Source organism: Cebus imitator, unplaced genomic scaffold (genome assembly GCF_001604975.1).
Source record: "Cebus imitator isolate Cc_AM_T3 unplaced genomic scaffold, Cebus_imitator-1.0 Scaffold491, whole genome shotgun sequence".
Lineage (NCBI taxonomy): Eukaryota > Metazoa > Chordata > Mammalia > Primates > Cebidae > Cebus > Cebus imitator.
In genome coordinates this window covers 2,130,461-2,148,787 of record NW_016107806.1, presented here as the reverse complement: position 1 = coordinate 2,148,787, position 18,327 = coordinate 2,130,461, and the positions used below count along the sequence as shown (strand labels likewise).

The following is an 18,327-nucleotide window of genomic DNA, read 5'->3' as shown; positions in this document are numbered from 1 at the left end:
AATAATAAAAAAGTAATAATGCAAAAATTAGCTGGGCATAGTAGCATGCGTCTTTAGTTTCAGCTACTCAGGAGGCTAAGGTGGGAGGGATCCATGAGCCATGGAGGCTGAGACTGTAGTGAGCTAAGATTGTGCCACTGCACTCTAGCCTGGGCAATAGTACAAGACCCAGTCTCAAAAAATAAAAAGATTAAAAAAAAAATCAAGTGGGATCACGTGAAGACAGGCAACAGGTAGTTAGTTATTCACTGGAGTGGCTTATGGGAATATTTATCATGGCATCGGGAAGACTGAAACTGGTCTGCCTCGATGGGTTGAGTGGTGACTGGTAAAAAGGACTCAGAAAGGTCGGGCACAGTGGCTCACACCTGTAATCCTAGCACTTTGGGAGGCTGAGGCAGGTGGATCACTTGAGGTCAGGAGTTCAAGACCAGCCTGGCCAACATGATGATACCTCATCTCTATTAAAAATACAAAAAATTAGAGCCGGGCGCAGTGGCTCACCCCTGTAATCCCAGCACTTTGAGAGGCCGAGGCGGGTGGATCACGAGGTCAGGAGTTCAAGACCAACCTGGCCAAGATGGCCAAGCCCCGCCTCTAAAAAAAAAATACAAAAAATTAGTTGGGTGTGGCGGTGGGCACCGTAATCTCAGCTACTTTGGAGGTTGAAGCAGGAGAGTCACTTCAACCTGGGAGGTGGAGGTTGTAATGAGCCAAGATCATGCCACTGCACTTCAACCTGGGTGACAGAGTGAGACTCAAATGGACTCAGAAATATGGTATGTGGCTCCTGCATCACTGTTGCCAGGAGTCTGATAATGCTTTTAATCTAATAAGTGCTGTTGTTTGAAAAAATGTAGCTTGATGGTGAAGAGAAAGAGAGCCTCACAGAGCGAGAGAGTAGCTTGAAGGGGATTCAGCAATGAAAGGGTTGTCTAGATACAAGGACAGGGAGATTTGAGCATTTAGGCAGTGTAAAAGAGCATTGGGGAGGGAGGTTTGGCTCTAGGGCCAGGTGGACCAGGTGGCCTGCCTTAGAAGGGAGAGGCTGGCAGAGGCAGGGGTGGAGAGAAGAGGTTCCCCTGAGCAGCTGAGCCCGCTCCAGCCTGACGGCCTCGCTTCTCTCTGGGGAGTAGGAGGCAAGAGCACCTGCTGAGCGAGCAAGAGGGGGCGGCTGGGAGTGGAATAAAGGTTTCAAGGAGTGGGTGGTAGAGGTTTTTGAAAGACCTGCTGTGGGAAACGTGCAAAGAAGCCGACTGGGGAGGTTAAGGGATTTCCAGGTAGCATCAAAGGCCTAGATGATGCTGGAAGCGTTAACCTGTAATGATTGCTCCAGTGCACTTGGTTATGTGATTTTCTCTGGCAAATGTGGTAGCCATGAATAGGATTCATGGGTGCAGGGCTTTTTCTGGGCAGGTCAGGAGGACAAGATGGAGTGAGCATTGAGGTGTCTTTGGTAAGGGTGTCTGAGACGACTGGGGAAGAGGAGGGGCTGAGGCCCGCGGGGGGCAGCCCAGGGTCTCTGTCTTGATGAAGTGTTAGAGCAGGGACAGTGGCCAGGAGGGAGAGCTGGCTGAACAGGAGGGGCTGAGACACAGGGTCATGGCCAGGGAAGAACTCTGGAATAAATCCAGTGAGGGGCCAAGGCTGAGAAGGACGTCTGAGTCGGAACAGAGATGATGGTCAATAGGACCAAGCAGGTTAGGGATTGCGAAGCCAGAAAACTGGATGGGTCCTCTAACGAGGAGGTTGCAGGACCACACAAACAGCAGGGGTCCAGAGCCGGCGTCTTAAACGTGGCAGGTGTCTGGCAGGCCTGAGGAGACAGCCACAGCGCTGGTGGTACAGCTGTCGTGGCAAGGGGCTTTGCAAAAAACAGTACAGGCCAGCTGGGTTTGAGAAGGTTAAGCTGCCTCCACTTGGGAGGACTGCAAAGAAAACTGTCCAGTGGGCACATTCCAGTGTGAATGGGGTGGTGGAGGTCGTGATGAGTCGGGAGGCTGAAGGGGAAGCAAAGCTTTCTTTTCAGAGGTTCCAGAGGGCCCAGTGAAGGGCTAAGCTGGGTCAGCAGAGGGGGTGGTTTGACCCTTGAGCAGGTGTGACCACTGAGGTCACTAGTGGTTCTGCCCTTCCTAGCCACGTGGCCTCAGGCAAGTCACTGCCCCCCCGCTCACCATCAGCCTAAAATCAGAAAATATCTACAGCCATGGGCTGGTATGCCTCATGGGCCTGGGAGAGCAGGAGGTGCTTGGAAAGAACGGGAGCTGGATCTGAACAGATGGGACAGGGCAGGGGGCAGGGATGCACCTGTGAAGACAGAAGGTGGGTGATCCGGCCACCCCCTTCCTCTCCTCACTAGTGACCTGGATGAGGAGAAGGGGCCTCAGCAGGGGAAGCATGGGCAGCAGCCCTTACCTGAAGCCCATCAGCCTGTCAGCATTCTCACCAGCCCTGAGCCCCACAGACCACCTGAGACATCCTCTGCCCCCAATGCAGCCCCCACTGCAGCTTCAGAACCCTCAGTCCCTCTCTCACCTCCCTCTCTTCCAGATCTTTCCCACCCACCCCCCAAATAAACCAAAAGTGGACACAAGTGTGAATCTTAAATTATTATTATTTCTTCCTGTCGCTTACACCCGAGGTGGGGGGTTGGGGTGGGGGAAAGGAAATAGGAGGGGGGGAGTGCCTCTCCCCCTAAGGCACTGACTGGGAAAGCCACAAGTAGGGAGAAGGGAGGCCACATTGTCCCCACTCTCTGGGGCTGGGCCCCAGGTCTCCCCAGCCCTGGGCTCCCCCCATCACCTGAAATGCTAAGATGAGGCCCAGGACAACCCGACCTCCCCACCACCCCAATATATTACATCATCACTTTTTAAATAGATACAGGGACTGGTCCCGCTACCCCCTCCCTGTGACCCCTCCCCACTGTTAGGGGTACCTGGGCAGCTGTGCAAATGGGCAAAGGGGTGCATGGAAGAGAGGAAGAGCACCGGGCCCCTGAACCTGCCCCTTTTAAGGAGGGGGAGGGGCCGTCAGGCCAGGAAGGGGAAATAGTGCAAGGCAGAGCCCAGGCTGCAAAAGGGGTCCAGCACCCAGCGAGGAAGGGGGGTTGTCCCCCACCCCCAGCAGAATTGGGTAGTTAAAAAATCTGAAACTAGATTTCAACAAGACCAACAGAAGAGGCTATGTACAGAATGGGGGTGGATTGAAACCTAAAAGAAGAGAGAGGAGGTTATTCTCCTCCGCCCGACAGGAAGCCCGGCTGGCAAGGATCTGGGAAGGGGATCACTTTTCCACAGGTCCGTAGCCCTTTTCCCTGCGGCCCAGCGAGAAGCTCCGTGCCCACTGCCTTGGCAAGGGGGCGCCGCTCACCAGGTGGGGTGGGTGAGGAGCGCGAAGACAGCTCGCTCCAGTGGCCGCGGGGGGCGCTCGCCGCCCAGGGCATGGCCGCCAGATGGCGCCGGCTCGCCCGCTCTCCGCAAGGCTCCTCCAACCCCTCACCCTGTCCCACACCCCTCGCTGCGCCAGCCCGGGGGCGGCGTGAGTCAGGGGCGGCAGCGGTGGCGGCGGCTCCGGCTCGCACCTGGGCGGGAGGAGGTGGGGAGGAGAAGAGGGTAGGACGCCGCCCGGCCCGCCCTGCCCTCTGGCCCCGGGGAGGGAGCGGCGGGAACAAGACATTCCCTGCCCAGGGCCACGGGGAGGGAGGGACAGGGAGGGGAGTGGAACCGAGCGGCTCCCCTAGCTGGGCGGGGCCCCCTCCACTGCCCCCAGGGGCGGGCGAGCCAATCAGGCCACCCCGCCCCCTTCTTCTCCAGGACCCCATGACTCAGCGCCGGGAGCAGGGCGGAGGGGGACTGGGATGGCTCCTTCCTTACAGGCCCAGTCCCCCAGTCTTTCAAGCTTCCACCTGGCTTTCCCCCACCTACCCTTCCTTTGCCGCCCCCTTTTGCATAATTCACTGCCAGGAAAAAGGAACAGAAACTAGGAAGGAGGGGTCTTGGAAGGGAGGGGCAGTCCTTCACCCCCGTACACAGCCAAAACCCCCGAGGGGCATAGGGGCGGGGCAACGCTTTGGTCCCAAGCCCCCACCCCCTAGAAACCCGCATAGCCGAAGTGGGACCCACAAATCAGAAATACATTATTGCTTCTACTCCCCAGGAGCAGCTGGGGACAGGGACCCCACTTTTACAATAGAGCTGTAAATATATACACAATATATGTATCACTCCTTGGGGGATCACCCCAATTTGGGGAGCCTCTGCCCCAATACCTTCTCAGCTTGGAATTGGAATGAGGGTTCTGGGAGGAAGGGCTGATGCTGATGCCAGCAAGGCTCCGTGCCCCAGACCCCTTGCTCTGTCTGTCCTGCGTGCTCCCACTGCTTGGCATGGGTGTCCCCGGCCTTGTGCTGCTTCAGCCTGGCCACTCGTCCCTCTTTAAGAGGACTCCATAGCACCTTCAGCCTGCGGTGTGGTGGGTGCCCCCTCCTCCTCATCGTCATCAGGGGGCCCCGGGGTAGAGACTGGGGGCCCAGTGGGGGCTGACTGCTCCCAGAATCGAGCTAGAGAGAGGCGGAAGGTGTCCAGGTGGCCATTGGAGAGGTCGAGGCCTGCGGGGGACGCAGCGGCGGTAGAGGGTGGCGGGTAGTGGGGTGGTGCATCGTCCTTGCGGCGCCGCCGGGTGCGCACTTCCAGGCAGTTCTGGCCCTTGAGGTGGCGCTGCAGGTGGTCCTCCTTGGCGAAAGCCTTGTGGCACAGGTGGCACTCATACGGCCGGTCCCCCGTGTGCAGGTGCATGTGGTTCTTGAGGTCGTAGCTGTGCAGGAAGCGGGCTGGGCAGTGCGGGCAGGAGTAGGGGCGCTCTCCCGTGTGCTTCCGCATGTGGATCTTCAGCTTGTCGTTCCTGGCACAGGCAGGGGTGGGGGGCAAGGAGGTGTTCAGAGTGGGATCCCTGGCTCCTCCTGGTCATGCCACCCCAGGCTTGTCTCCCATCACTGTCCCTCACTATGTGCAACTTCGCTATTGCCCCAGGACACCCTGCTGGCTGGCCTGTAGCTTAACAGGGCCTTGCCAGTATCCACTCTGCTTCCCGCAGTGCCTTCCTGGGCACCAAATCCTCCATGCTCTAGACACCTCCCCACCCATTGCCCTTGGCTTGCTTTCTCCTGCTCTCCTCACTCCAGTCACCCACTCATGCCCCAGCCTCTCCAGTACCACCTACCTCCACCTGGGGTTTCCCACCCTGTCCCCAACCCATGGCCCCTACCAGGCCCTTCACCACTTGCTGCTCACCGGGTGAATCGAACGCCGCAGACCTCGCAGGCAAAGGGCTTCTCGCCTGTGTGGGTCCTCATGTGGCGAGGCAGTTTACCCGCCCCGTGGATGATCTTGTGGCAGACAGGGCACTCCTGAGGCATCTGGGAGCGGCGTTTGCGCACCAGCTTGTCTTGGCTGTCCAGGCCTGGTGCCAGGTTGTCCTGGTGCAGGGAGCTTAGGTAGGCCATCAGGTCAGGATCGATGGCATCCTCGTCTGAGCCCAGCTCCTCTGGGGACAGCGGGGGCCCGCCCCCCTGCGCCAGCCCATAGGCCGGGGGATATACCAGCTCCTCTTCTTCTTCCTCACCCTCATAGGCCTCGTAGCTCTGGGAGCCCTCAGGAGGGGAGGCGGTTCCTGTGGGAGGGCTGTAACTGTCCCCCAGCCCACTGCCCCCACTGCTGCCCACTCTGCCTGCCACCTCTTCCTCCTCATAGGTCAAGGGATGGGCGGGCACTGCGGGCACCTCGGGGACTAGGTGGTTTGCTCTGGCCCCCTTGGTTTGCAGGAAAGCTTTCCGGGGCTTGCGGCTGCGGCGGGCAACAGGCCGAGGTGGCGGTGGTGGAGGTGGTGGGAGGGGCACCTGTGGAGGGCTGTCTTCACCATTGGGAACTCCAGAGGCCGTGGCTGTGGCAAAGGCCTCCAGATACTGGCGGGCTCTCTCACAGTCATCCTCGTCCGGGCTGGGAGCTTCCAGCCCACTAACCTGCAGAATCTCCATGCAGGCAGCGATGACACACGGGATCTCCAGCAGCCGGGCAGCCTGGAGAACAGCTGGCATGTTGGCGCTGCTGGTGGTCAGAGTGGCTGTATAGGCAAATTCAAGGAGGGCGCCTAGTGCCTCTGGCCCTACAAAGTCTAGCTCACACACGCCGGCCCCTGCTCCCCCAGCAGCTGTCCCGCCGCCCCCAGCTCCCATGACGGCTCCGCCACCACCCTCAGTGAACAGCTTCTTGAAGTAGTGGCTACAGGCAGCTAACACAGCCCTGTGGGTGCGGTATTCAAGGCCCTGGGTCCGGATGGTGAGGTCACATAGGTGGCCCAGCTGGCGCTGCTCATTGAGGCAGCTCAGGAGTTCACTGCTGTGGTCCGGGAATGGAATCCCAATCAGGTCATCCTCGGGGCTCCCCATCTTCTCCTGCAGAGTCAAGTAGAGGGGAGGTTAAGAGCGCTCAGCCCATAGGGGTCTGGGGAAAGAGGACCAACTTTAGCCAATACTTATTGAGGGATGACTCTCTGCCAGTCACTCTTCTGAGTACTTTACACCCATTTCATCTTCCAAAACGCTCCGCAGTGTGATCATCATCTGTTTCACAGACAAGGAAACTGAGGTTCACACAGGTGAGGAGACTTTCCAAGTTAAGTGCAGAACAGGGCCCAGTCCCTGTTCCTAACCACTATACTATTCTATTCTGCCTCTGTGGCAGCAGGAGCCCTGCCTTTCTGGCCCTTTCGTAGCGATCCATCTGTGTCACCTGCCCCATTCCCCATCTCTTTGGAAGGAGTGGTGGACTGGGAGATAGGATGCCTGGGTCCTGGCTCGGCTCGGGCTTCATGAAGAACTGACTGAGGGACTGGGGGTGGTATCGGCAGCTGGCCTCAGTCATTTGAAAAGTGAGGTAACGGTCTTTGCAATGGAACCTCCTCATAGCCTGGGAGAGGCCAGTGAGAGAGTTCAGACTCACACTGGACCAAGATCTGCTGGGGACCAGGCACAGCCAGGTGCTTTAAATCAAGTTATCTCTCTCCAAAGCAGTTGGGACACTGTAAAACATATGCAAACAAGAGAAGGCAGCTCCCAAGCATCATCCTCTTCCTCCTGTGCCCGTCCCCTGGCTATAAAAGTTCATCTCCCCTTCTAGATTCCCCCGCCAAACGGGAAACACAGCTCCCAGCATCCCTCCCCCCACATCCTCCCCTCCCCCCTGGGGCCAAGGAGCAGCCACCCTTTGCTGGGGTGTCACTGGCTGGCGCGGGTGCTTCCTGCCCCTCACAGATAAGCATCGCCCCCGCCCCCTCCCCCACTGCCAATAAGCCAAGTTCCAGTCCCACCCCCCACCTCCCCTCAGCTGCTGCCACCCCTCCCTCCCATTCTAGGAGAGCCCCCTGCCTCCAGAGGGCCTCTGTCCTGCTCCTTAGCCTTTTCCCTCCAAGGCCCAGCCACAGGAGGCGGGTGTGGAGCAGTCAGCCCTCCCAAGGCTGGCAGAGGTGCGGGCAGGGGTTGGGGCACCGGTCTGGCCTGCAAAGGGGTGAAACCTGCTTTAAATCCCCGCTCTGCTACTATCTTGCTGAACGACCTTGGGAAAGTCATTTCTCTCTGTGCTTCCATTTCCTTGGCTATGCAAGGAGGGGGTGGGAGTAGCAGACCCAGTGGCTCAGCCTTTCAGCCCTGACATTTTGTGGGTCTGGAGCAAGTGGAGACAGTGCTGAGGTCTGGAAAGAGCTGGGCTCTGGAGTCAGCCAGGCTTGAGTTTGAATCCTCTCTCTGCCACCAGTGAGCTCCATGACCTTAAACAAGTGATTTACTCTCCCAGCTGCCTTCCTCGTCTGTAATATAGGATAATTCCACCTGACTCCTAGTGTTGTGGTGAGGGTTAAATGAGAGCAAATACGGCACAATGCCTAATATGCAGTGGGGATTCAACAAATGTTCTGGCCTTGGCCTAGCCTGGGCTTAGATTCCACTATACAAATGGCCTCTGTTAAGAAAACTACTTGGGACAGGTCTGCCCACTCCCTCAAATCACCATGGGGGAAGCAGCGTACTACTCGCTACATGACCTTGGACAAGTCACTTCCTTTCCTGTGGAGGCCTGTTCCACATGTGTAATATTGAAAGCTAGCCCAGATGATCCTTAGGGCAAGTCCCACTGACATTTTGTCAGTGTCCTCTCTGCCACTCCAGCAGTTGCTCAGCTCTGGCCATTGATGAGGAAAGGTTTTTATTTGGGGGGGAAGTGAATAGGGGAGTCAAGAGCAACAAATTTCCTCTTTAGGACATAATGCATTGTCTGTGTCTGCCTCCCTGCCTGCCACTTCATTCGGGCTCCTGCACAGAAACCTTGGGTGAGCGGCACCCACGTGTCTGTCTCTGCTTGTAAGCCACATCTAGGTACCCTAGATGGCCCACCTGTTCCCACCTGAAGTCTGCAAACCACTTCTCTCCCCAGAAGCCAAGCTGCCTGGGAGCTCTCCCTGTTCCCTTTAATCCTCCTGCCTGTACTTTACAAATGGTACAAGTGGCAAATGGCCCCGAGACTTGGGAGCAAACAAAAACCAACCAGGTGGACAGCAGCAGCAGGAGCAGCAGCAGCAATGGTGACTGCAGCCACTTAGGCAGCGGTAGGCACCCTCCTGGGCCCAAGTGGGTCCTGTCCCTCCTAAGGGGGATGGGTGGGGCTGTCCTCACTGTCCATTGGCTGGGAGCTGGGCACTGGCAGGCACGTGGCTCACCCCATCCCTCTCCCTCCTTCCCTGCCCACCCCACCCATTCCGGCTGCTAAGCCCGCCTCCTTTCTCCTACCCCAGGGCCGGTCTCCGTGGCAACTTGGTGTGGTGGGGGCGCTGATTGGCTGACCTCACTGTCAGGTCACAGGCTCAGGCTCGTTCACCACGCAACTCACACAGGGATTGGGCAAGGGTGGGTGTTTAACTCCTTAGGCCCAAATCCAATGCCCATGGCCAAGAGGTAGCAACGAGAGAGGGGGAGAGGCAGAGGACATGCGTGGGAAGGAGAGGGTGTTCATAAGGTTCTATAGCTTCTGGGAAACTCCCACAACCCTTACCCAGGGCTCTAGCACCCATGTCAATATAGGTGCCACCTGGAACTATGGTGGTGCCAACCAGGCCAAGGGGGCCCTCCTAAAGCCATCATCTGGGAGGGATGGGTGGGGCAAAGTCCTCCTCCTTCTTTCTGCCAGGGTAGGGCACTGGTGCCAGGGTGCCCACCACACCTTGGGCACCTTTCCCACCTCTGCATCCCAGAGGCCCCAGTCCCCTGACGCCCCATGAAGGCGGCCCATCCCCACCCAGTCTGGCATGCCCCCTCTTGCTAAGACCTTGTGGGCATGGGCGTGTGTGGTGGTTGGGGGTGCAGCTGTGCCAGGGAACCGGGCAAGGTCTGTTTGGTCTGTTTGCCTGGTAGGGGGAAGAACTGGGGGCCCCGCCCCATCACGCCCCTCTTTCCCGCCATCCCCCCAGGCTCCCCTCACTGTCAGGCCTGCTAGACCGGCCAAGCCGGTGGGCAGCTCTCTTAAAACTGGGCCCTGAGTCAAGCCTGCCCCATCTTTGGTTGGGGGAAGACTTCAGGGTGAGAAAGGTGGGAGGGGGCAAAGGTGGGAGTGCCTATCACCTACCCGTCAGTGCTCAAGGGCACCTGGCAGGGTATGTCCAACACCAAGAAACCAAAAGGTAGAGGCCACTGGCCTGGTCTTAGAAAGAAAAAGGGAGACGAGAACTCTCTCCAGGTGCTGACCTCAGGCAGTGTCCAGTGCAGGGCTGGGGGGCACCAGGGTCAACATTGCTGGCTTGAGCCAGCTGAAGGGCAAGGATAGGAGGCCCTGAACAGGGCAGCTGAGTAAAGCTGGGCCCCCTTCCCCCCACCCTGGGGATTAGGGGAGTGAGGCTTAGTGTGGGGGGCAGCAGGCAGAACCAGGATTAGCGTCGGAGAAAATAGATATGGGCCTGAGACACAAGCACAGGGCCCCCCCACCCCAGGTTCCAAGGCCCCTACCTCTAGGCTCTGCGAGGGAGCCTGAGAGAGGCCTGGCCAGGCTTCTCCAGGAGCAGCAGCATGGGGTGAGGGAGGATGAGGACCAGGTTGTACCATCTTCCTGCCGGGGATGATGGAGAGACCTGAGGCTCTTCCCAACGCTCCTGGTGGCTTGGCTGGCCACCCCTCCCCCTTACTTCTGTCTCCTTTCTCCCTCCAACCCCCACCCCAACTCCAGCCTCAGGTTCTCTTCCTGTTTTTTTGGAGCTAAGTTTGCACGAAGCCAGGGCTTTGGCCTGCCTCTGGACCAGGGGGGTGGGGAAATTGGACAGCCAGTCCAAAGTCCTAAGGGACCCAGGAATCCTTGTTCTCCAGCTTCTCCCAGCGCTTCCCAGGGCCTCCGGGGCCCAGGGGCCGAAGCCATCTGGATTGCCCAGTTGGGGAGGGAAAGCAATGGGGCTGAGCCTCTTCTCACTTGAGGACTAGAAGGGCTTCAAAGAAGAGGTTCTCTGACCAGGGATGCCCTGGCATTTATGGAGCCCATCTCTCCCCACCCCAGCCCCTCCAAGCTGTGCATGCCTTCCCCATCCCCCATATGACGCTTCCCCCTCCTAACCTCACCACCCCAGCACTCACACTTCCTGGGGGCCGAGGCGGGGAAGAGAGACCGCAAGCCACGAAGGGGGAAGGAGGCGAGGGGAGTTGGCTGCTTCCCGGTGCTGTGGGGGTTAAGTCTCTCCCCAGCTCCAAATCCCCCAATCCTGGTTCTGGGGCTCCTGAAATGAGGGAGACCCTTAATGCTTCCCTACATTTTCTTTCCATGACACCAGCCATCGCCCACAGCCCCTTAGTCCCCATCAAGGGAAATATGAGGGAGATAAAAGATGGCGGAGGAAGGAATGAGGACAACTCTCCCAGCCTTCGCCCTCCACCTTTGGATATCCCCTGCCAAGCCCTCGCTCTTGCCCCTCTCTTGGCCTCCTCTTTCTGTCCACTCATTGCCTTCTCTGCCCCTTGTTTTCCCTCCGCAAGTTCACCCTTTGCTTCCTTCCTTCAGGCCTCCTGGAGCTCCGCACCCCCTCCACCACATCAGTGTCCCTCGGCCTCCTCCCAGGAGCTGTCCCCGCCTCTCCTTTCTCTTCCCCTTGGTTCTCTCTTGCTCAAACCTCTGCACTTTCTCCATTGGCCCCCTGCTCCGAGCATCCCTTCCCTTCTCCCCAGGCAAGTGAGGGGTGAAGAGAGGCAGAGGAATTAAATCAGGGCCCAGACCTGCCCTCCAAGGCCTGGTCTCGCCAAAGGATGGTCGAGTTTAGGGCACCCACACCCCACTTCTGGATGAAGCCGGAGACCACAATTTGGGAGCCAGTTGGGGAGAATGAGTGGTGGAGGGGGATTTGCAGCGAGAGCGGATGTGGGGTGGGGGTGGGGGGACAACCTGTGCCTCTCTGCCTGTCAGAGTTTCCAGCCCTGGAGCTGCTGGACTTTCCCCAGAGGATGCCCACCCTGGACCAGGCAGTTGTCCACTTGGACAGACTCTGGCCATCAGCGTCCCCAGCAGGGTCTGCCTGGGCAGTGCCAGCTCCCCTTAGGGCCTGAGGAGACCGCACAATGTGCCAGGGTCTGCCCTGTGCCCACCCCCTCCCCCCAGCCTAGTGTCCCCGGCTGGGTAACCGAGCTGGCTGGTAACCCCACACCCGCCAAGCTGCCGGCAGAAACCTGAGCCCCCCAGCCCCAGAGGACACCCCAGCCCGATCTCCGGAGCCCGGCTCTCTGCCAGGCTGTCCAGCCTCCTGGCCTGGCCCGGCAATCACTCAGCTCCTATAGGCCCCTCTGCTGACCCGCTCGGGTCCCCTCAGACACTGAGGCCTCCCCACATTCCCGTTCCTCAAGCCCTCAGTTCCCTAAACTCTCCTGTGAAGTCTGGGCACCCTCTTCCTGGCCTGTTTTTTAGTCCTCTGACCCTTGGCTAATTCTAGGCCTCCAAGCCCCCCTGGGGCCTGATCTCCCAAGCCAGAGCAGGGCCTACTCACCTGAAGGCTGAGGGGCCTGGCAGCAACTCCTCCTGACCCCTGGGGGCAGCAGGTTGGGACAGGTGGGGGAGGGCCAGGCTGGGGGGGAGGTTGGGTGGCTGTTCCCCGCTCCAGCTCCCTCCTTCAAAGGGGCCGCCCACGACCTGGCCCAGCCCCTCCCCCCTACAGCCTTAACCCTCTGGGTGCTGTCCCCCCTCCCCCCAGCTTGGAGGGAGGGGTTACCGGAGGGCTGGCAGCGTGGGAGAGGGCCCAGAGTCTCTGCCTGTGGTGCCTGAAGCCCCAGAACCCACCCGCTCCTGTCCTTACTCAGTCCTAAAAGAGGAAAAGGTGAGGGTAGGAAAGGTAGGAGCTGGGACAGTCCAGGAGGACAGAGATGAGGAGGAGCAATGGGAGAGGCCACTGGAGGTGAGGCCAGGAGAAGGAAGAAGGGAGGGGAGGGGACGGAGGTGGCAGTGGCCAGAAGAGGGAGGAGGGGAACCCTGGACAGTCAGTGCCAGGGGTGACAGGTGCCTGGGTCCCAGCCCCTCAGAGTATGTGGGATGGGGACCACAAGGAGGCCCTCCAGACCCCAGCAGGCCCCTCAGCCCCCCTGGGGAGCTGGCCGAATTCTCCCTACCCTGTACTGGGCTGGGGCCCTCAGGGGCTGGGCAAGGCGGCACCCCGCCCTCCCCATAGCCTCACCCCAAACCCACTCACATACCACAGTTCCTCGCCCGGGCACCAACCCCTGCCAACCAGGCCAGGGGGCAGCACTTGTGCCAGCCCCCAATAGCCGGGGGATCGGGGGAACAGGGCTGGCCTGAGGGGGATAGACAGATTGGGGGAGCTGTGGGCACCGAAAGAGGAAGGAGCCGGGAGGGGGCATCTGCTGGGAAGCGCCTAGCCCCACCCCTTGCGCAAGCTGCTGCCACCCTGGCCGGTTGGGTGGGACCCGCCTGGGCCTGAGGGGCAACTCAGGAGGGCTCTGAGCCCAGACATGGGTGGGCCACCAAGTTTCACTTAAACAACTCCTGGGGTCCCTTATTCCTGGATTGAGGGGTACCCTAGTGTCCCCCAGACATTAGGCTACCTCAAGTCCTGCTAGGCTTGGGGGTACCACAGAAATGCCCCCTAAAGTATCCCCTCCCCTTTCCCCCAACAGCTGCTGGCTCAATGCCGCTGGCCTGCTGCCCCTCACCAGCTCCCGGCCCGGTTGGCACCTACCCACCAGGATGCTGGCAGTCCTGCCCTCCTCTCCCTCCTACCCCCCTGCTCCCAGCGCCCCATGCCAACTGTGGGCCTGAGGTGGGGGAGGGTCACCCCCATGCCTTGGTGCCAGCCAGGCGGGCCCAGGTCCCTAGGCCCTACAGATAAAGCCTAAGACCCTGTTCTCAAGCCATATCCTCAAGAGGTAGCACATTGGTCAGGGCCTACACAGAGAGAACCTAGGAGGCAATGGACAGCCCCTCGAGCAGTTAACGAAGGCTCCACACCCCAGGGTGGGGGCCAGTGTCTCTCCCTACCACCAGGCGCCAACCTCCCAGCATTCCCCCTGCCCAAGCAAATGCTTGGGCACCAAAGTCCCTGCAATTCCTGAGAGCCCTAGTGCCTGCAGCCTGCGAGGGAGTGGGGTGGGGCTGCTCTCTGCCCTTTGATCCCCATAAAGGGAGGGAACCAGCCTAGAGGGCAGGGGGCAGGGAGGGAGTTCATGGGGCCCCTCTGTTTCACCCCTGCCAGGGGCAGCAGGGCAGGGCGTGGGCATCTTTTGGGTGGGGCACTAAGGTGAGGACAGGTAGCATGTCTCAGCAAGGGAGATGGATGTCAATCATGGGTACATGGCATCCCATGGCAATGTGACAGCAAGAATAAAGTGGGGGGATGCAGAGGGTACCCACATTCCAACCCATCCCAGTTCTGGCTTTTACCCTCATCTAGAATCACTTTCAGACTCAGCCAAATTGAGAGCTCAAGGACTACAACTCCCAGTGTGCACCACAATTGCTTTGTATGTACCTTGGGAGTTGTAGTCCCCTTGAGAAGCTCTGGGTTCTCTTCCCCAGAGCCTTGCTGATGGATGGGAAGGACAGATGACTTGGTCATGGATCTCCAAGGGGGCTAGGTTTAAGAAGAGGTAAAAGGCTAGGATGGCCATGGTGGAGGAAAGAGGACCCCTGCTCCCAGGCAAAGGGGGAGGAAAGGAGGAAGGAAGGAGGAGAGGATGTCTGTTGAAAGGGGCATATGGGTGGGGAGGAGTTGGGGGGACGGTGGAAACAGGAAGGAAACTGAAGCCAGAGACATGAGGTCGAAAGTAAGGGCCTGGGGGAGCCCCACTCCAAGGCCTGTCAGGGACTGGGAAGGCATTTCCCCATGTCATTCTGCTGGCCTGGGAGGAATAAGAGAAATCAGTGATGTCAAAAGATAGCATATTGATATATTTATGGGGGAATCACTGCTTCATTTGCCTGCCATCAGCCCTCTTTTGCCTGGGCACCCTCAACCCCTGAATCTGCACAGGTTATCTGCTGACTGGGAAGCTCTGAAGGTTGACCTGGTTCTGGAGAGGATAACAGGCAAAGGAAGGGGTTTGGGGAGATCAGGGCTAGGCCTGACGGTAAATATGGTAGAGGTACATGTGGGGTTAGGCCCAGGTGTGGTCAAGGCAAGTGCTGGCAAATGAGACCCTTGCTGTCCTCCAGAGCAGAAGCCATGGCAGCTGGAGGCTGCAGGGAAGACAGGGCTAAGATGTCCATCCCAGGCTGTGGGACAGGATGAAAAGGGCAGCCCTCTCTGGTCTCCCTGGAGAATTTGTTAAAGTAGCTTTTTCCCTGTGCCAGTCAGCCAGTGAACATTAAAGAAAGCAACTGAGGGGGCCAGATGGTAGCTGGGTGCCTTTCCCTGGTAGGGGTGGAGGTCAGAAGTGGGCAGAAGATCTGCATTGAGGCTACTTTTCCTGGGCTCCCCAAGGCTCTGGGACAGATGCTGGCAGGCCCCAGCCAGGACTCTTGCCAAGACCTGGGCCTGGCTGGGTGTGGGGGTCTTTCTTATCCCAACCCACCAAACACTTGATGGTGGATGACAGCAGCTTTATCCCCTTCCTCCCAGTCCCCCAGGCTCACCTTGGCGCCTGGCCGCTTATGTGTTGGCAAGAGTGGGGGGGGAGGGGGCAGCGAGGCAACTTCAAACTGTCCGGGCAAAACGTCAAGTTTACTCACGAGTTTACTCAGCACAAGGAGGGGGAAGAGGCCAGGGCGGGCACACCCCATGCCAGGGTCCTATCCATCTGCCTGTCCCCACCTTCCTCCCCCAGTCTTCTCTCCAGCCCTAGGCCAAAACAGGCATAGGCCCTAAGGCCTGGTGTCAAGGCAGTCTTAACTCTCGGGAAGGTCAGGGAGCCAAGCGGGCCAGAGGCAGGAAGCCCCGCAGCAGGCCCAGAGGCTTCTGTCAGAGGGCAGTGCCCTGCCTGGAGCCCATTCACTACTCATCTTGGGGCCTTGGTCTTGGGCCAGGAGAACTGGGTCTCTCAGGCATTAAGAAGGGTGCAGTACCAGGCCAAACCTCCTCCACCTGAGCAGTCCCCTGAGCAGTGACTTCTGACCCCAAATGCCCAGTCCTAGGCTGTCCCTCAGTATGATGCCATAGGATCAGGGGTTGGTTCTCTCAGCCTTGGCTGGGAATGGGGGGCTGGCACCCTATCTGACCTACTTCCCTTTCCTCCCCACCTGCTTTCATTCTCTGCTTCTCTCCCCCAGCCTTCACTGTCCCCACCCCAGAGCGCTCCGCCCCCCATGCCTGCTGGGCCCCCTCCCCCACCCTTCCCCAGGGTGCCAAGTGCAGGCACACAAAGGGCCTGATGGTGCATTGTTAGCCCAGCCCCCGCTGCCCGCCCGCCGCACCCTCCCTGGGCAGGCACTAGGCCAAGGAGGAGCTGGGGGCCCTGGGTGCCAGGGGGCACCATGGGGAAGGAGAAGGGGACAGCACCTGTCTTCCAGATGCTGGGGTCTACATCAGGCTGAGTAGTGATGAGAGTCCCATTAGAGCAGGCCTGTCTCCTTGACACCTGAGCCTAGTGGGCACTGCTTTCTTTCTTCCCCAGAGCCCCATTCTGGTGGTATTAACCCCTTTTTGACCCCTGTGCCAAGTATGGGGGTGTGTGGTACCCAAGGGAAGGAACAGTGTCTGGGGGTGCCAGCAGGTTGTGTTGTGCCCACAGCAACCATGTAACAGAGGCACGCTGGGGGAGCTGGGGTCCCGGGGGCCCGGGACAGAGGCACTGACAGAGATTTCTCCTTGTTTCATCAGCTGCTCCAGGGGGAGCCCCCTGCCCTTCTCCCCAGTTACCACTAAGGAGGAACACTACCACCCAAACATAGTCACAAATATGTCCCTCTCTAGCGCAGCACAACACTCCTTATGCCCACTCTCTCCTCCCCAACCTGATGCCCACTGCATGCCAGCTCTCCCAGCAGTGCCAGGCGGGTACAGGGGTGACCAAACCAGTTGGTGTGTGTGGGGCAGCAGGAGACAACCCCATAATCCTCCAGGCCTCAAACCCCACTCACACATACTCCCTTAGGGAACAGACAGTTCCCATCCTGGTTTAACCCCTCACAGCCCAATCTGGTTCCTTCGCCCCTGATAAGCGGTCTCCCTCCTCCAGGAATAAGTTGGGGGAAGGGGGAATAGCTGCGCTGACTCATTCCCATTCTCAGCTGCAGCTAGGGGTCTCCAAAGCATTCGGGCGGGGGGTCAATTCAAGAACACCCTCCACCTGGCCCGGAAGCCAGGACAGCCTGCCGGTCTCCCCCTCTCCCCAGCACCCACTTCCGGTGTCCCAAACTAGGTCAGCAGCGCTCGTTTCCTGTGGGTCAGCTAGCACCGGCGCCTCTGCCCCTCCCCTGCTCCGGACCCAAGCTCCCTGCCTCCCCCCCCCGGCCCCCAGGGCGCCCCGAGGTCTCACCACGTCTCAGCCGCCCTTTGATACGTGGGGGTTGTGCGGGGCGGGGGGCAGGGACCCGCCCTCTCTCTAAACACCAGCAGGGCCGGGGCGCCTGGGCAGGCACGTGTCCGGGCACAACCCGCTGCCCACGCCGCCCCCCCACTCCCACCCCCACCTCGCTCTGGCCGGGACACGTCGCTCTCTTACTTGGGATGGGGTGGGAGGAGGGAGAGAAAGCTAGAAATTGAAAGCAGCGCCCCCCACCCCTTTGAATGGCAGCCTTCTGCCAGGCGCACTCTGTAGATTCTATAACACAGTAGCGACCCCCACTTCGGGCTGGGGCAGGTGCGCCGGCGCCTGTGGGGGGACGGGTGGTAGGTAGGAGAATTCTTCCTAGTCACCCACCCTCGCTCTCGGGTTCTGGGGACATGAGCTGGCTTGGGAAAGGTAGCGGCGGGACTGGAGCCTGAAGGAAAGGAGTGGAATTGAGAGGCAGGGGAGAGAGGGGTCGCTCTCTGTCGCTCGGAGGTTGTTGCTGAGCCCCACCACGGCTGGAGAGAGCGCGGCTCTGGAAGCGCCAGAAACCGAATAGTCCAGCCGGTAACTTTCCCCCAAGCCGCGGCTCCTCCTGCGCCCCCCCCAACCCCCATGCAACTGGCCTGGGGCCAACCCACCGCGCCAGGGGGCGCGGGGTGGCGGGGGGGGGGGGTTGCGCGTTGTCCTAGTTAGAGTCCGTCAGCGTTTCCATTCCCTCAACTCGGTCCGGTCTGGGGTCTCCCCCGAAAGTCACGAAGGGGACTGGGGGAACGCTCAGCGCCGCCTCAACCCCTCTCCATCCTGGAGCCGCCTGTCTGTCTGATCCCAGGAGAAGTGCAGAGAAAGTTTCTGGGGACCCTCCGCCCAGGTTTGGGGGGCATCCGCAGTTCCTTCTCTGTCTTTCCTCCCAGTTAAAACCAATTCCAGAGACCCGGGTGTTGGGAAAGCACAGGGAAGGGGAGTGGTGGGAATCTGATCTGCAAGCGTGTGGGGGTCCCACTTACAGGACGGACGAAGGACACTGCAGTAGTCTCGAGTCTAGTGAACCCCGAGCTAGGGGACAAAAGTGGGGTACACTCACCTCTCAGCCGTCGGGTCCGCTGGCTGGAGCTGCTGAGTCTCAGGGTGTGGGAAGAAGCGCGTCCCCCACCAGGCCCGGGGGCTTGGGGCCCTGCTCCGGTCCTGGTCAGAAGGCCGCGGTCAGTTGCTCGCTGCTCGCTGCTGGGGGGCTCCTCCTCCGCCGCCCTCTGCCTCCTCCTGCCGCCCGCCCCCCCTCGGCCGCCAAGAGCCGTACATTCACCTGGCTCCCACCCGCCCCCCCC

At 59.7% G+C, this 18,327-nt stretch overlaps 2 protein-coding genes across 11 annotated transcripts in view; one reads left to right on the top strand and one right to left on the bottom strand.

Annotated features, from left to right (window-relative positions):
* Window positions 1-3,668, top strand: part of DCST2 (DC-STAMP domain containing 2) — a 17,336-nt gene extending 13,668 nt beyond the window's left edge. The window contains exon 15 of the mRNA XM_017513446.2: window positions 2,360-3,668. Coding sequence (XP_017368935.1) covers window positions 2,360-2,576 — 217 coding nt within the window. The 3' untranslated portion in view covers window positions 2,577-3,668. The remainder of the gene's footprint in view (window positions 1-2,359) is intronic.
* Window positions 3,669-4,114: 446 nt separating this feature from the next.
* On the bottom strand, window positions 4,115-18,327 carry ZBTB7B (zinc finger and BTB domain containing 7B). Of its 10 annotated transcripts, none has more exons than XM_017513447.2 (5): window positions 18,087-18,228; window positions 10,661-10,800; window positions 10,046-10,145; window positions 5,292-6,451; window positions 4,130-4,902 (listed from the first exon to the last, which is right to left on the bottom strand). In XM_017513447.2, exons 3-5 carry the CDS (start codon window positions 10,139-10,141, stop codon window positions 4,437-4,439), a joined length of 1,722 nt encoding a protein of 573 aa, XP_017368936.1. In that variant the 5' UTR covers window positions 10,142-10,145; window positions 10,661-10,800; window positions 18,087-18,228; the 3' UTR covers window positions 4,130-4,436. The 10 variants fall into 10 exon arrangements, with proteins under 10 accessions (XP_017368937.1, XP_017368936.1, XP_037589025.1 ...); XM_037733097.1 differs by having other exon boundaries at window positions 4,139-4,902; window positions 10,046-10,148; window positions 18,087-18,303; XM_037733096.1 differs by lacking the exon at window positions 18,087-18,228 and adding an exon at window positions 12,055-12,711 and having other exon boundaries at window positions 4,139-4,902; window positions 10,046-10,148.

Bases quoted from the DNA above. Each gene is read 5' to 3' on its own strand.
- ZBTB7B (XM_037733097.1), bottom strand. From the start codon at position 10,141: ATGGTACAACCTGGTCCTCATCCTCCCTCACCCCATGCTGCTGCTCCT. The intron at 6,452-10,045 runs GTAGGGGCCTTG...TTGACTCTGCAG, and splicing joins CTCCCTCGCAGAGCCTAGAG to GAGAAGATGGGGAGCCCCGA. The intron at 4,903-5,291 runs GTGAGCAGCAAG...TGCCTGTGCCAG, and splicing joins TGCGGCGTTCGATTCACCCG to GAACGACAAGCTGAAGATCC.